The sequence below is a fragment of the Odontomachus brunneus genome, unplaced genomic scaffold (genome assembly GCF_010583005.1).
Source record: "Odontomachus brunneus isolate Ranch 3 - 2012 unplaced genomic scaffold, Obru_v1 Obru_scaffold_041, whole genome shotgun sequence".
In the NCBI taxonomy this organism is placed as follows: Eukaryota; Metazoa; Arthropoda; class Insecta; order Hymenoptera; family Formicidae; genus Odontomachus; species Odontomachus brunneus.
Genome location: NW_022639491.1, coordinates 1,911,745 through 1,930,128, shown reverse-complemented (window position 1 = coordinate 1,930,128; position 18,384 = coordinate 1,911,745). Strand labels below are relative to the sequence as shown.

General features: G+C 41.3%; 1 protein-coding gene across 1 annotated transcript in view; it reads left to right on the top strand.

Annotated features, from left to right (window-relative positions):
* Positions 1-1,765: 1,765 nt before the first annotated feature.
* Positions 1,766-18,384, top strand: part of LOC116844361 (proline dehydrogenase 1, mitochondrial) — a 28,943-nt gene continuing 12,324 nt past the window's right edge. The window contains exon 1 of the mRNA XM_032815779.1: positions 1,766-2,122. Within this exon, the coding sequence (XP_032671670.1) occupies positions 1,766-2,122 (357 nt within the window). The remainder of the gene's footprint in view (positions 2,123-18,384) is intronic.

The window sequence follows — 18,384 nt, the reverse complement described above, 5'->3', positions numbered from 1 at the left end:
ACTAACATTGTCATTTTTGCAGTGTAAATCGGTCTTAACTGCGGAACGATTTAAAGTGCGAAGCATCCCACACAGCACAAAATCTCCTGGGGACGTCTCACGGATGTCCTTAGGACGTAGAAACGTCCCCAGGATGTACTTTGGACGTCTCCTGGATATTTCTGCTGTTAGGGATATTATCACCGACGAGGTAATATTAATGTCTGTATTACACATTAGTAACTGCGTCTATGTTCGCGTGTACAATTGTCTTTTAATCAATCCAATAGCTTTTTTAATCGTCAAGAGATAATCACGAACATTACGGTGTCTTTTGTACTAAAAAATTTCGCTACTTAATGATTTTTTGTGGGTAAAATTATCAATAAAAATATGTAACATTAGTGTGAGTGATGAAATACTACACTGTGATGAAGTACTACACTGAAATATAGTTTAAAAAATTGAATACACTTCAAAATGGGTCTATATACATAACACAGCTGTGAATTATAAAATTAACTTTGTTACACTGAATATCCAGGTATTTGTATTGGACAACTAAAAATGATCGATAATAGTTATCCTTCTTCATTTACCTCCGGACCTCTTAGCCAGTTCAAAAATTCATCCAGGGTTGGCGGTCTTTAATAATACTTTGTTGGTGACACTAGTGTCTATCGCGCGGGCGCATGCGTCCGCGTTTCCGACGGACCAATGCGACGCCGAGTCGCGGGCGCACACCTCCGGCGAGCGGCCAATCGCCGTGGCCGAAAAACGCGGCGGCGCGCGTTAATCGGTACATACCGAGGCGCGTCGGCGACGGTCGGAGTATTCCGACGCGGCGCGTTACATTTAAGCCGTCCGTGGCCTCGGCTCCAACGACACCGTGTCGGATGCGGCGCCCGGCGAGCGAAAATCAATAATATTCGCGTCGCGTCGTGAGGTGAGGTAGAGAAGCACGGAACTGATCGGTCGGCCGCCATTGCCGTTACGTTACTCGCTCGCTCGTTCGCTCGCTCGTTCGCTCGTTCGCTCGTTCGCTGTGTGCGCGCGCGCCTCTCGTCGAGTCTCTACGTCTACCGACCTCGCGGCGTCACGACGACGCGCTAGCAGGACGCGCTAGCGATCGGCTCAGTTGCGCCGCGCGGCTCCTGTGTATGCACGTATACGTCGTTTTGGACGCACATCGCTGTGTGTGCTGCAAAGGGGAAAACCAGCAGCACCATACCTCGCGCTTCGCGCCGAGAAGAGAGTCTTGTCCGCTGCCGCCGTCTCCGTTGCTGCCGCCACTACCACCACCACCACCGCCACCACCACCGCCGCGGCCGCTACTACCACTACCAACGTCGCCGCCGCAACCGCCTTCTCAGCTATTGGACTCCCCAACTCGACCGCGGCAGGTACTATTTACCACCCCGAGCATCGTCGTCGGTGAGCTGATCCATCGCGCGCGATCGTCTTTCCCTCTTTCTCTGTCTCTCTCTCTCTCTCTCCTTCACTGCCCTCTCGTGCTCTTTCTGCCTCTCTATCTACCTTTACCATTCTTATCCGAAGAAGAGATACAGGATAGTTCGGTGAGAAGACTATAGTGAACGCGATATATCGTCTCGATACAGCGAAAACGCCACTCTGACGATTTCTTTCGTCCGCTAATTCTCTCTCTCTCTCTCTCTCTCTCTCCCGCACTCTCCCTCCCCCGCATTCTCTCCCTCTCTTCGTCTTGCTCTCTCTTTTTTCTCCCTTTTCCCCTTTGCACACGCGCGCGCGACCGCGCCAAAAAGCAATGGCGTTTTTGCGAAGCGTGTCGCGGCGATGCTGCGCCGGCAAAAAGCTGGCCAAATGCGGCGCGTCGCCGATGCCCGTCGTCGGCCTCTTGGAGAACGCAACGGCGACGAGGACACCGTCCCTGCGGTTGGTTACACAGGTGCGTGACACGCGCTGCTACGCCACCGGCGGCGCCGCCACCACCGCCGCTGACGTCAAGCAGCCGCCGGCGCCGCCTCGACAGATCGACCCGCTCGATTTGAAGTTTAACGACCCGATCGCCTCGTTCAAGAGCAAAACCACTATGGAGCTGATACGCGCCTACTTGGTGTACCAAATGTGCTCCATCGAATACGTCGTAGAGAACAATATGAAGGTAAGATATGTTCTTTGAAGATCTCTTCAAAGGCTTCTTTTTCTCTTCGTGACATTTCTTTCTCTGGTTTATCTCCCGCTGAATCTTATCGATGTGACCAAATTTATGAATTTCATTAATTAATAATAAAGTCTATAAGTTTTATTGAGTACAGGAAATGTAGTGATATATATATATATATATATATATATATATATATATATATATATGTATATATATGTATATATATGTATATATATGGGAGGATTAATTTCTGCAGATCTCGTGCATGCCAGTCGAACGTACGAACTGATACGAGAGTAGTTAAGCCCCGTTTAAACCTGGACCGTTTGCTTTGTTAAAATGTCTCGGATTCTCTCTCCGTGTATGCGTCGCAGGTAGAATCATGTTCTACGTAGGGAATAAGAGCGAAGCGTCAGCCGACTCAGATCGCCGGCTGAATAAGACTTAAAATCGCTTTTCTTCACCATCTCTTGCGCTTTTCTTCCTCCCTTTAAGCTGTAAATCTATTCTTCTCGTATCTTGCCAAGTAGAGAAATCCATAAGAAGGTATTAAAAAGACGCGATCAAAAAAGAAGAGAGCAGATGGAAGAGCTTAACGATCACGAATCTCGCTTTTCTATTCGAGAACGATCACGCCCATCGATACCTAGGTTTTCCGACGGGACAATCGATTCAGAAACGGACAAAACGTTTCTCACGGTCTATCGTGTCAGATGCGAAACTTTCCAAACATCTTGGAATGGGAGCTCGCTCAAAACGAGCGAAGAGTAACAGTATTTTCACTCGAGGCGATAGCGAAAATACTACCACTCAAAATCGTAGGAGCGAGCGTTTTACTCAAACTTAGAGTGAATTCTTACTCCACATAAGTGAATATTCCGATCGATTAGAGTGAATGTGTTTCTATGACAGTGTGGCATTACTTGTCCTACGTGAAACACTCAGATCTGAATTTAGAGTTAGATAAGAGTTTTTTTATTTGAATTATATTATATATGAGACATTACATTATTTTGCAATCGCGATAAAAAAAATGGTCACGTCACGTCTGGCTCTAAATTCAAATTCTGAGTATTTCACTTGAGACAAGTTTCAAGTAATGACTATTAATATGAGCGAAACATTGCTCGAATTCGAGTGATTTGGCGGCCACTCTGCTTTTCGAGTGAAATTCCGCTTGAAGAAATTTAGAGAATAAAAAAAATGCTTTATTTATCAAATCGCGGGCGATTGCGACGCGACAAACAACGCGGTCAAGTGATGAACCGCGTTTCGGGAGGGGATAAAAGCGTTTTAAAGACCCGTGTCGGCGATACACGCACGTGTCGCGCGTACATCGCGTTGTGCATCCTTTGCGAAGCGCGCGGGTCTGTCATTTTCTTCAAGCGGCTTTGACTCAATTAACCGATCCTCGATTGGCTCGCGAATCGGTGTTACCGCGACCGAGAACAACACTCGCGACCAACACTAAGAATAAAAAAATTGCACAAATTTAACGTTTAATCGCGGTCGATTTTGACAAGAAGATCGACGCGAGCACGTATTATAATTATCCCTCAAGTAAGAATCTGGACACGTATGACTTTTGATCGAAAATGGCGTTTGTTTTACTCATCAGGAGTGTGTATTCGGTTCAACCCGATTTTATCTCTAAAAGAAACCTCATATAATTATTTGTAATACTATTATAGTATTACTTGTAATACTATTGATCATAAATAATAGATCACTTAATTTCTAAAAGATTATTTTTTTCCACATTTTAAAATCTCCCATTTTAAAATAGCGATTTCTTCTGTGAAAGAATCTCTAGAGTTTTGTGGAGTCTCTTTATATGATAATAAAAATAATTCTCAGTTTCGCCATTTTCGATCAAATAAAGAGATAGGCCGATCGGTAAGAAGTTGAAAGTATCCAGGCTCTTGAAGGACTCCAATTACGATGATCGGTAGTGAATTCAACATTGGATCTGACGTAACAGTCGCGACGTAGATAACTGAATGCGCACGAATACGCGGCACTAACCCCAGGCAACTCAGTTTTCCTGTTCTGCGTCATGGATTATGTAGAAAGAGACCACAGGTATAATCATTGTAATTCAGAAAAGAGCAAAAGAGAGAGAAAGAGAGAGAGACGGGTTTCTCCGTGGATCAATTTCAGGCGTTCGAATCGAGAGCAAGCGCGACGAATTGGGTCGTCGATTGATCCCAAGGCGGAGATTCTGGATCATACTGTGTTTCACGATTCTCGACGTGATTTTGCGCGAATTTTCTTCCTGCACATTCAAAATAAATCTTCTCTCTCGATTACAAATTTCTCGGTCTCCCTTCGTTCTTACTTTCCCACGTAGCATCGAGATTTTTTGTCTTCGAAGTATTTTTCGCGAATTAATGTTCTCAAATAATTGCGCAATGATTTTCTCGATGTGGCCGACAAATGCTGTCTCACGTTAATTCTGTACCTAGAAAATATAATTTCGTTCTTAGCGAAATCTTCTTTGTTATGAATCCTCAAGATTCCCTTGAAACTAAAAGAAAGATATTCTAACATTCAACATAAAGAACTAATCTGTAATTGCATTATTTCCTGCAATCCTAAATAAACACTTTTCCTATTCTATTCTAAGTGAATACTTTTACTGAAATAGTATTTCTCTTTTAATGAAGAAGAATAACATTACGCTCAGAATATTTTCCTTTTAGTCTCAGAAGGATTATCTTGAGGTTATATATAAGAGGATTCCGCTAAGCATGAGATTATACATTTTTAGGTGAATTATTTGCGACACTATTTAATTTACTTCATGTGTCGATCATCACATTTGCGAATTCAACTCGTCCTTCTTTTTCAGGGCGAAATAAGATTTATCTCGCCGTTTATCGCGGAAATGAACTACTCGCAGATCTTGGAAGGAAGCAACGAACTAAAAAAAAAAAAAAAATAGAAAACAAATACCGCGATAATTTGAATTAGAAAGGCGTTCAATGACGTTCCTATTAATCATCTCTTTTGTTCTCGGAAACGCGACTTACTCACCATCCGTAACGTCGCACGTGCGATTTAAATCGCAAGGAGTCCGAGTAAGCAGCGCATTCCAGCGATCGCGAGCGCAAATTCCTTCGTCGTAGGGATGCGAAACGGACGAGAAGCGGAAAGAAAAAAAGGTGACACATTTGGGAATCCCAATTTGCCGTTTTCGCTCCACGTCGAGACGAACGAGATGACGTCGGAGCGTGAGTTACGTAACCATTTCGTGCACGATTTGCATTAAGGGGTATCGCCGACGATGTGGCGTGGCGCGCCGTGCCGTGCCGTGTCGTTATTGATCTCCAGTATTGTCGGACACATCGGATCGACCTAGGAATTTTGCCGCAAACCACCGCCGGCCGCCCGGCAATTACATAACGACGACCATCTAAGGATAGAGGCGCGACAGTGCGCTGTCTGCTACGCGGAATTCAGGAGTGTTGTTTCCCTAGATTCGATTCCGCTAACGTCCTTAAAGGTCGATTCAATCTTAAGCCGAGTCCAAATCCCTGTCTGAAGACAGTTTCAATTCAGGTTAAGGCTTCATCGTTGGTGAAATCGGGCATTAATCGCTTATCGGAGGAGGGGCACCATCGATGCCCGCGCGCTTGCGTCTTCTTTCTCTTGCTTCTTTCCACCCGTTATTTAATGCCTTCAAGGTGAAGATAAAAGTACCAATACCTGGACGTTAACAACCAGAGATGAAAATGACCGAATCGGTGACGGTGACTTACTCGTCAAATTACAGTAAATTACTCGGTAATTTTGACAAGCTGGTAAAATGGTAACTTAGAAAAAAGGTAAAGAAACACAGAAATTGTTATATACAACTCAGAAGGAGCATTAGCTTTCAAGATTGTTAAAAAACTTAACTCATATTTTCCAGGAAATATTTTGATACTGTGTGTGTGTGTGTATATATTGATATACTGTATGTAACAAATAGTAATTATATAGAAAACTAGATACAACACACGTAGTAACTAAAGAAAAAATGTTTATAAAACTACCAAAAATAACAAATTTTAAAAATTATAAATAAATTGTCATCTTACCATAATTTTATCGTAAGTAATTGTCACTTTGAATCTGACAGTAATTTTACAACTCTAAGTATAATATACTGAGAGAAAAAAATGTTTGGTCCAACTAAAATTATAATTACTTTTGTCTCCAACTGTTCTTACACTGCTGCCTAACTCTGGACATTCTTGTTGTTTTAGTTTTTAAAGACTCGTATAAAATATTTGTATTCAAAGACCAAGATTATATATGGGCAGAATTTTATAGCAAACATTACTACGGAATCCTGTAACCGAGGAATAGATCGACACTCTGTCGTAATTGACTATCTTTTTTATGTCATTGGTGCTACTTACATTCCGAGACGAGATTTTAGTCCTACTTTTGACCTGAACTTTCTAACATCTGTATATTCTTGAATCAGAATATATGTTTAATATACATATAATGTATACATAGAATGTAAAATTCTATTTAACACCTCTAAATAGCAGACAAAGCACAAAATATCACCTATAGATTCTAAAGAGGACTTTTAGATAAAGCTCATAATAAACTACACCCAGCTGATCCCACCAAATGCAGAGCAGAAGCTTCGAACCATGGATATTCGGCTTTGCCGACTATGTTGATGCATGTCGGGCTTACGATCTTCTACGCTTAGGGTTATCGTAGTATATCCACCTTTCATCACCAGTCGTGATATGATGCAAAAAACCTTTCCTTTTCTGCCGTTGAAGCAGCTGTTCATACGTGAAAAGACGCCGTTCGACGTCTCTTGGCTTCAACTCGTACGGCATTCAATGTTAGTTAGGTTAAATGGAATCAAAAGTGGTTAATGTAGTCTTCAGAATATCAAAATAAACGTTAAATGATATAATGAGATCGAAAGTAGGCCTAAAATTTCGACTTGGGATTTTAGGAATTAAAAAATGTGCTGTTAAGAAATTTGTTGTATTTCTAGTGAAATTTATGTGCCTTAACAAAACGAACTTTACTGACAGTTATGTACGAAAGTTATGTGCCTTAACAAAACGAACTTTACTGACAGTTTATACTGAAAATTTACTAAAATTGAGAAAAATTTATGTGAAAAAAAGCGCAATATTCTCTCCGTGTTATTAGTATTATTAGTGTCCAGACATCGGTATTTTTACTGTACTCTGTTCATAGTGATATTGTGTCTTTAATTCCACGTCGTTAATCTTGTCACTGATCAAGTCGCGCGACTCTATCGATCTCCGCGTGCACATCACCGTTATTACGATTTGAGAGAAAAAGAGAAGGAGATTACTAAACGACGGCTAATCAGAGAGTAAAATGAGAGTAATCTTCCGTGAGATAAGTTTAATTAATGCCCGTTTTTTCTCGATCGATGTAACAGACTCATCGGCGCGATCGTGCAGTCTGTTGCTCGCGAATTCATAAATTATGTAACGTGTGGCTCATTTTACTTGAGTTTTTGCCGGTTGAAGAAACGAACTAAAAAGTAAAGGAATACTTAAAACTACCATGTCTAATCGACATTATGTGTTCTAAAAGCTTTTCCATTTTTAACGATACGTGACTTGTTCTCTTAACAAGCGATTTCATTGTAGAGTTGTTTCACTCAACGCAGGGAATTGTGGATTTGGGACAAATAATTACTCGTAGATAATCCGCCATCTCTTTATCATAATTTGCGGCATTACTATCGTAAAATACTACAATTTACTATAATTTAAAGAAAAATATATTTTTTTATTGAATTTTACTATAATGTTAATGACAGTAACGTTGAATGCATGTAGAAATCATTTTTTGTTAGGACAACAAAAAATGGTTGGAGACAAAAGTAACTATAATTTTAGTTGGACCAAATATTTTTTTCTCTCAATATATTACTTGTAATATGTTGTGCTTTAGGTCAAAATAAGATACGTTTCTTATTATATGTGCCCTTTCGCAAGGAGTAAAATACCCTTTTGAAGAAAATCGATTTTTTTCGATTCGAAGGGAATATAATGAAAATTATAAAAGATAGAAAAAAATATTTCGAATAAAAGTTGAATGGTTTGAAGAGTACTTTATAGAAATTATTTGAAAAAAAAATTTTTTTTTAATATTTTCCCCACCACTTCTTATAGTTATTAAAATAATTTCTATAAAGTATTCTTCAAACCATTTAACTTTTATTGAAAATATTTCTTTCTATCTCTTAGTTTTCATTATATTCCCTTCGAATGAAAAAAATCGATTTTCTTTAAAGGGGTATTTCACCCCCTAAACTTGCGAAAGGGCACATTCCCTTAATAAAAAGTTATAATAAAAAACGTATGTTATTTTGATTTAAAGTATAACATTTTACAAGTTCATAAAAATCGAAGGCGGACACTTGTGTGGGTTTCCTTGTTAGATTTCTAAAATTACTATCAGATTCAAAGTGATGATTATTTACGGTAAAATTATGATAAGATGACAATTTATTTGTAATTTTTACAATTTGTTGTTTTTGATAGTTTTATAAAAAGTTTTTCTTTAGTTACTATGTGTATTGTATCTAGTTTTCTATATAATTACTATTTGTTATATATAGTATATCAATATATACATAATATTAAAATATTTTATGGAAAATATGAGTTAAGTTTTTTAACAATCTTAAAAGCTAATACTCTTTTTGAGCTTTATATAACAATTTCTGTGTTTCTTTATCTTTTTTCTAAGTTACCGTTTTACCAGCTTATCAAAATTACCGAGTAATTTACCGAATAATTTGACGAGTAAGTCACCGTCACCGATTCGATTATTTTCATCTCTAGTTATACCCACCGCGCGAGAAGGAGTAGGAGGAGTAGGAGGATGATGAGGAGGAGAAGGAGGAAGAGAAGGAGAACCGCGATGGAATTTTACGCGGACGTAGACTTGGGTCCTTTCCTATTTTTCGTGTTTCTTTCCAAATCCTCGCGAACGATAAGATTGACGATAAGGCCGACGATAAGACTGCAGCATGCGACTTCGAGGCGCAGTCTTTTCGCCTTGCGAAACGTCCGCCGTTGCGGAGCGAGATGCGTACGCAACAAAGTCGCGCTATAACCGCCAAACTTTACGTAACGGAAAATTCGTTACGTGCGCGCCACCGACCGCATTTACTCGTTGCGGAATCGCATGCGCCACGTTACGTTCGCTCGCTCGTTCTCGCGATCGCTCAATGATAAATCACGCGTCGCAGGTAAACCCGCCAATTACCCGTCGCCCGACTAACATTTCGGCCATTTGACGACGCATAATTCATCGCGTACGACGTTGTTCGCGGGAGCGTTTCGCGGCCGGCTGGAAAATATTTTTCCGGAACCGCGCGCGCGATTCTCGCCGCTCGATTCGACACAGGCGTATTTTCTACTACTTCGTCTGCCTCTTTTCTTCTTTTTACCTCCTCTCGCGTTTCCGTATCGATCGCTCGCTCGCTTGCTTGTTCCAGTGACGGTTCCTCGTGGGCCGCGCGCGATAATTCTCGTCGCGCACGAGGAAACGATGTTAAGGGGCAGCTTTACAGACCGAACCGAACGCATTCTTAATGGATTACGCGGAAGCCATAAGCACGACACAGAAATAAAAATGACATGGCGCAATGAACGGGGAAACACGACCTCGCTCGGTCGGCGGAACGATCGCAGTAATTACCACAGCTGTACTTCACGCAAAGTCGCGGATTTGATCAGTCTCTTCGTTGCGACAGTCTTCTTTTTTTCTGGTGCGTTTTCACGTCACCAAATCCGCGTCTCGCGATGTCTTCAATCGAGAGTTGGCTAACAGCTTCATGTTTCATACAAAGATGTTTTATACAAAGTTTAACTTTGTAAGAGTAAGAGATTATACAAAGATTAAAGAGTCAATAAAAGAATTTTCCTCAACGAGAAACTCAAGTATGACGTCGGACGATTTTTTCTGCTTCAACCTCCGTGCACAAATATCTAAGATATCTTAATGATATTCTATGTGTTTAATACTCGTTTTTTAGGTCTTTGTCTAGATAGAATTTAAGTTCGGATTAAGATACGATAATGTTGCTAATAAAAAATATGCTGAGAAAAAATACTCGAAAATTTATTTGTGGGATATAAAACTTTTACCCGAGTCGAAATTTAACCCCCTTCAACCTGAATTTCAATTTAAATTTTCTAATATGTCTATATATTCTGCAGGATATATGTATGTTCTGAAGGATGGATGTATGTAAATGTTTGTTCAATATACATGGAAACTGGAATCCTATATAGCGTAGTAAATAGCAGAAAACGCACGAAATTCCACTCGTAAGTTCTGAAGAAGATCTAGCAAAGCTAGCAGGTTAAATAGAATTAAAAAAGATTGATATGGGATTTAGAATATCACAGTAGAGGAATATTGAAGTCAATAGTGGGAACACGATTTCGACTCGGGTGTTTCTGTGAATAAATTTTATATTCTACACACAAATAAATGTTTAAATATATTCTTTCCTACAGAAACAGGCAATAGACGTCTTTAAGAGGTGTCGTTAAGACATATCTTATACAGAAAGAACGATTTATTGAATCAAATAAATGTTTCTTTGGAATAGTCCACACAAATTACTTGGTTGACACAACAAAAATATTTCTTTGGAACTAAGCCGCAAATAAATATTTTTGTTGCTTTAAACAAAATTTTGTTCGATTAATCAAAAAATTCGTTTGGACTACTCCAAGGAAGCGTTTATTTCATTCAACCAAATCGTTCTCTCTGTATAGATATCTGTGTGCTGTTTGAGGGTCATTGTCCGTTATGAATTTTCCATTCCCCACTGAATTCAATCTTTTAATTCCGATCTCCGACGTTTCCAAGAAAGATCGGGAAACAGTAGCTGGCCGGGAGAAGACAAGAACGCGTTCTCTGGAACACCCCGTTAATTCTGTGACCGTGAGAAATTGTGCGGGGTGCCGCACCGCGTGTGAGGGACCTCCTCTTCCTTGTGTCTGTGAACACGTGTTCGCTGCACGGTTCTCCACATAATGTAGAGCGAGAATGACGATTGCACCCGGTGCATCGCCTCGTGCTCGCGCCGCATCGTCGCGGATGTGCACCACTGCGCTCTCGTGTCGTCGGCAGCCGTGGTGGCGCAACCCTGAGAACCTGACCTGACCCGTGACGCGCCGTGAGGGCCGTTGGCTTCGCCTCTCCTCTCACGACGGCCAGACTCCGGTCAGACGGTGCGCCAGACCGAACGGCACGTTTGAGGAGAAGATGCACCTCTTTTCACCGTGCACTTTTCATGGGAGACTTGCGCACGTGTGCATCCTTTTGCAATACGCTGCATCGAGTGCGCGAAAATGCGATCCTTTTTTCCCATTTTCTTTTTTTCTCTTCGCTCTCGTTTCTCTCGTCAGAACGCGCGGCGCGTCCGCGTTGCTGCCATTGTTCTCGCGCGCGCTGTTTCACGATTTTGCATCTCGCGACGGCACAAGATAAAAGTAGGACACACACTGTACGTGCGCGCTGTACGCCGCGTGTCTGTTCGTAATCACCGGCGCGTCGTGAATCGCCACGCGAGCGCGAGTCGCGTTTCCCGCCGATTGCTTACTGTGCATTCGCGCTTTTGTTTATCCAACAGTGTGCGCGGTGGTTAACATCATCGTCGTCGTCGTCGTCGTTGTTGTCGTCATCGCGACGGTGCACCGCAGGCGTCACCGCGTCTGCCGCGCGGCTTCGTTCCTCCGAGGCTCTCGCGCCGACGTGTCATCGATTGAACCTCCCGCCGAGCGGCCTTCTCGACGAGCGCAGAGAGCCTCCGTTGGAGAACGGAAGCGTGTCGCGATCATGAGAATCTAATTTCTCCTCTTATTCGTGATGCCCGTGTTAACTATGTATGTCTGAATCTTCGCTCGTTGCCCGAGTTGCGTTTGTCGTAATATTGGAGCGACTCCAATTCTTCCTCTCTCTCTTTCCGAGCCCTTGTACGGCGGCCAGTTTTTTTCTGTCTTTCTCTTGAAATAAATGAGTCACACATCATCTCTTTCTCCCTCCTGTCTCTCTCTTTCTCTCTCTATCTATCTTTATTTCTATCTATCTAAAAGTTACTTTAACCAGGATTTTTTTCATGGAATGAAAGAAGTACGCAAGATAACTAAAAAAATGTGTGGTATACTGCATCAAAGTGCATAATAAATCTCTCTCTCTTTCTCCCCGTCCTCCCTCTCTCTTCCTCATATTTCTGATATTATGTGGTTTATATATCGCGCGAAATCTATCCTATTTGTCCCGCGACGATTCAGCTGACGAATCCGCTTGCGAGAGATGTCGAGTCTCGCGGATTTTTGACGGTCTGACGCTGACATTGCAGCTGACTTGCATTCCGCGGTTGCCTGGCGCGGCAGTTGGGCAAACAGATTGACGTTAGGCCCGCTGAACGAACGAACGAACGACCGATCGACCGACCGACCGACCGACCGACCGACCGACTTGACGTATGTCCTCTTTCCTTTCCTCTCTTCTCGTTTTCGTCGGCACGCGCGTTCTCGAAATTTCCGCGCTCCTGACACGCCCGGATTTCGGTCGGTCGCGAAACGCGCGTGAACACGTGCGTCTTCCGGCCGGTATGACGTAGCAGGTGTCGGCAGTCACGCGTCAATTATACGCACGTATATCGGGTGTTTCGTATGCGCGGCAGACAGGAGGTGAGATCGTGGGTCGGTCGTTCGGTCGGTTGGTAACTACACGTGATAAGTAATCCCAAGGTTATCGGGTTCGGCTGGCGCCTCCTCGCACAACTCGTGCCAGGGACGGACGGACGGATTGCCCTCCGGCGAGTTGTCGGTTCGATACTACCATCGAGTCGGTACTCGCCAATCCTGGCCCCTCTCGACCCTGCAGTAGCGTTGGAGAACCGTCGGAGGGACGATGTTGATTCTTCGATTCTCTCTCTCTCTCGTCTCGCGAGAGGGAGAGGGGAGGGAAAGGAGAATTCGATCGATTTCACTCGAGTTTAAATCAGAACCTGGGCACGTTTTAAGTTTTTTTTATTCATTTGCAAATACTCATACGTTTAATTAATTTACACAAAAAGAATATTGTTTTTTTTCTTTTTCACACAAATCTTTTTATAAATCTTTATTTATTCATTTATAAATCTTTCCAATTTTACTATGTTCTTCTCTAATAAAGAATGCAGCAATAATAGACCGGCAGTAAAACCTTGCTGAGGAACACAAAAAATTTTTGAGTGGGACGTTCCAGTTCTCAAAATATAAGTAGCACATGTGAAATGAAAGTCAATCGTTGCAGAATGTCGACTTGTTCCTCGATTACGAAATTCTACAGCAACATTCTACGATAAAATTCTTTCAGTGTAGAGGATCAATCGCCCGATTGTTGAAATCCATCTCCACGCGAGGCGAGATGATTTGATGATGCGACTTAAAATTAGGGCAATTTGAGTAATCCTGACGTGAGGTGAAACTAGAGCGAATCGATTGATCTCAATGTGTGAGTTAAGATTTAGAGCTTCGCAGTTGCCTGCGCAAACTATTACTCAACACACACAAGCTCGTCCAAGATGGAATTCAGCCGAATCACGAGTGACCGACCGATCGACAATTCACCGATTCTCGCTTGGGTAATTCTAAGAATCCGGGTGTTCTAACGGGACGCTCGGTGTATTGCGCGATCAATGGAACAGATCGTAGCTGAGAACGGCGATCCGAACATAGATGTATCGTCGACGTCGATAACGAGCGGCGCTTCTGAACGGAGTCGAATGATTTCACAGGTGCGCGCGGCTCCCGTGCTCGCAGTCTTTCATCTGCCGCTGCTTTTTCCCCATATATTTACAGAGCAGTGACGAGCGAAGCGATAGCCTTCACAAGCACGCGCGAAAGAGTATGTGTGTGTGTGTACATTGCTTTACGATCCACTATTGACCTCTCTTTCTCTCTCCCTCTTTCTGCCCCTTCTTCCTCGTCCTCGTTGTCCTCTTCCTCCTCCTCCTCACTGCCGGATGATGATTCAACGAGGCGGAAGTCGATCTGAGATGAATGAATCTTAAAAATAGCGTCGATTCAACGGCGAACGTTTCGGAGCACATCGCGAAATCAACGCTGGACGATATAAAAGACGCGACGACGACGGCGACGTGGTCGCGTGATACGCGACACGTGCGCGTCGCCGAGAATCGTGCGAGCCACTCAGCGAGTTCGTGTCTGTCGCGGTTAATGAACGACGTCTAAATGACGAATGCTCGTTCCGAACAAGAAACGCGAATTCGAGTCCCGAGGTTCTCTGTGCTCGTTCGTTGGCGCGACCGGTAAACTCCTTCGGATCAATCGTCAGCTCGAACCATCGCAATACGGTATTGCGCCGCGTGTAATGCACGGTATTATCGCGTTCTCCAGTTACACAGTTTCTCGACGACGCCGTCGTCGTCGTGGACTTGGCTCATCGACGGTACGTGGACAATGTAGTTCAACGACCCTTGCGACTGCCAAGAAATGCGTTTCTCATTGTCCAACGACGACGAGAGTAGCTGTTTCGCCTGCTGAGATAGCCTTTAATTATCGCACGAAGATTAATGTGGCACTCATTAGAGTGGGAAAGTGATGTTTTATTTTGGAGACGAGATCCCGTCACGACATGCCGATTGTATTCGCGAGATACAGGTGTCGAATGACAAGGTTCGCTGTTGTGTAACGTCGTCTTCGGACAATATTCGCCGAGAGGCACGCGAGTTGCTACTATAATTTTGGCACGTGGCGCGCCAACGGACCCGCGGTGCTTTCGATTAATCTCGCGCGAGTGCGACACATCTAACACGGCTCGCCGACGAAACGGACGTCGCGTGTGTACACAGAGAAAAATATCATTTTACTGCTAAGACTACCCAGTTTACTTTTGTTCCTTTGAGTTCTCGAGTAAAGTTATCTTCAACAAAGAATATAAGCAAGCCAAATTTTTGCTTCAATTCCATATACTTGTATGAAATAAACTTACTAAAACTTACTGGGATCCAAAGTGTCTCTTGAGTGAATTTGATGCTTGATGATGAGCTTTTAATAAATTTGCGGATATGTGAAATTATGAGACATCTGAAACAACATTTACTTGAATGCAGCATGTAATTTTCTGTGTGTACGCACGCCAATGTACGTTTAAATTCGCAAGAGCCCAAAGTCGAAGAATAGCTCGGCTGCAAGTTCTACCTTTTCGCGCTTCGTCGTCTTTCGTTTCTCCCGAATTAAAATCTTGACCTTTCTTTCGATTTCAATATTCTATTGGCGACCCTTACTTTGATATTCTGAACTCAACCTCTTTTGATTCTATTCAACGTACAGCTTTGCCGAGAAGTCCTCTTAGAAGCTACAAGTGGCATTTTATGCGTTTTATGCGCAGAGGAAAATACATACTGCATTCAAAGAAATATTACTTATTTCACGTGTTTCATAAATTTATATAATCTGTCGTAAGTTCATTATAAGTGTTTTAAAAATTTACTCAAAATACATTCTGAATTCTAGTAAGTTCAGCATTCTAATCAAGAAATAATTTTCTTAAATTTTTCTTAATTTTCTAAATTAAAGCAAAAAAATAGAAAAAACAAAGAAGTGTAAGTAAGGTAAATTAAAGAGAATAAATTTTTGAAAATACACGATAATGAGCTTTTTAAAAATTTATTTAATGTATACATTTTAAGATTATTGTCAAGAAAATATTCTTTATTTAAGATAATCATTACTTAAAGGAAGGAAAGTAAATCGAATAATCGTACTTTCTTAAATATCGGTTCTTAAATATAAAAATTAATAATTTTTCTTGTAACAGCAGAATGCTGTTTTCCTGTGTGTATCATTTAGAGGTGTTAAATAGGAATTTATTTCCACGTATATTAGACATACACTAATTTGTCAGTATATACAAATGTTAGAAAACTCAAATTGAAAATAGAGCTAAAATTTCGATTCGGATAGTTTGACTCACTTCTGTCCGAGGTTTTAGCGATAATACATAATATATTGCGCTATATATACTAATTCGTATTTTAAATTATCACAAAACGTGTAGTCAAGAGAGAGAAAGAGAGAAACAGAAAGGGGAATAAGCGACTTGTGAGTGTATGTTCATGCTTATCAATAGGTATATATAACAACGGTAAACTCCAGCAAACCTTCGTATCAAGTTTAGCAAACACAACAATGTCAGTGAAAGACTTAACCGACAGTTATGTACATATGTTGATTACCGTCTATCAGTATGTTACACACCGGCATGTCCACTTGTTTACTCGGCACTTAAGAATTAGCATTTCAAGTTTACTGTAACGCTTGTGTATTTTGCTTTCGTTACCAATCGTATCATTGATTAATATCGTATCATTGATTGAATGGTCATAGCAATTATAATACTGAGTGGTATTCCCTAGTCGCGTTCGTCACCTTCTTGATTGAAGCCGCAAAGTATGATTATTACAAGTCATTGTTGTAAATGGCCGCGAAATGGAAACCGAGGTTTTCATTAACTATAGTATTGACGATGATAATAATTATAGTTAAGATAAAAGTATTTTAACTATTCTAGATATTTTTATTGTTTTGGTTCTTAAATATAAATATTTAAACTTTCGAAAAATAAAAGATATATGCGTATGTTTTACGTTGAAAGTTTAAATATTTAATAAAGAGACCAAAACAATAAGTAGGATCAGGTGCGTTTTCGGGAATTAGTACTTTTACTTCTTTTATAACCAAGCTGTATTTTCTGATCGCGTGACATCACTTTCGCGGAATCAATCAAAGCGTGAGCATAATTAATTACAAATTAACCACGAGTCGTCATTATAATTCGTCGTAATTCGGATCGCGAAATGAAACCCTTTTTCAAACTTCAAGCCGTTTCAGTCGAAATTACGAAAGCGTCTCGCTTCCAAAGTGGCAAAATGAAAGATTGACTTCGATGGAATCTCGAGAGAAGTTTCCAGCGAAATCCTACGAATGTCGGCCTAATTAGAATGGACGATTTGCCCGCGTGAAGAGGAGAGACTTCCTCTCGTTGGTATCGCAATCATACTTCTACGATTTCGTCCGACGAAACCCAAGCAGGGATCGATTATAGAACGATCCTAATCAAACTACGTATCCCTCCTCTCCCGCCTGTCGCTGCCGCGACTGCTCTGTCGTTTCTATTTTAACAGGCTGACTAATCGCGCTTCTTCCTCTTGCCCAAGCTCGCTCAAGTCTTGTACTCCCTTACGGAATTTCTCGCACGTGTAAATCATTAGCGTTAATTTTCGCGCGTGTTTGCAGAGCATACGCAAATCCAATCGTTTATTCGGCACTTGGTCGAGTCGATTGTTTCCAGTTTTAAAGCAACTTTTCCAAATCAATTTTTGAGAGAAACTTTCGAGACAATTTTTTAGAGAAGATCTCGAATCACAATACGCATACCTCAAAGATGACTTAAAGACGTCCAAAATAGCGTTTAAAAAAGCAGAACGTCTTTTAGACGTTCTAAAGTCTGTGTTAATACCTCTGTGTTCATCACCTGGATATTTCATACGAGATACTCAGATTATTTAGAGTCACATTCGACTTTTTTTATTATATATTTGACATTTTTATATCTGCAATCGCAATTTACAATTTCCTTGAGAATTCCTTGAATAATCATTACTTGAAATTGTTTCCACGTCAAACATTCAGATCTATATTTAGAGTTAAATTTGAGTTTTCTACTTGAGTTATATGCAACGTTACATTTGTACGATTTGGCTGAACAACTCACACTCTAAATCCAAATCTGAGTATCTCATCTGAGGCAAGTTTCAAGTGACGACTATTAATATGAGCCTAAGGTCCGTATTAATAGTCGTTACTTGAGACTTGCCTCAAGTGAGACATTCAGATCTGAATTTCAAATTAGATGTGAGTTCTTGAGATGAATTACGAATATAACGTCACGAATATTGCATCGTTCAAATGGAAAACTCTGATATATCTTGAAATTCAGATACGGATATCTCACAGGGCAAATTTCAGACAAGGACTATCAATACAGGCCTGACTCTAAATTCAAATTTGAGTATCTCACCTGAGATGCGAGTTTCACGTAGTGGCTATTAATACAGGCCTAAGATATCTTTGAGACGTGCGTGTGTTAGCCTTTGTCCACAACTTTGCTTTAAGCCGTAAGAAATTGACCAACCATGGTTGATTTTTAGAAGAATA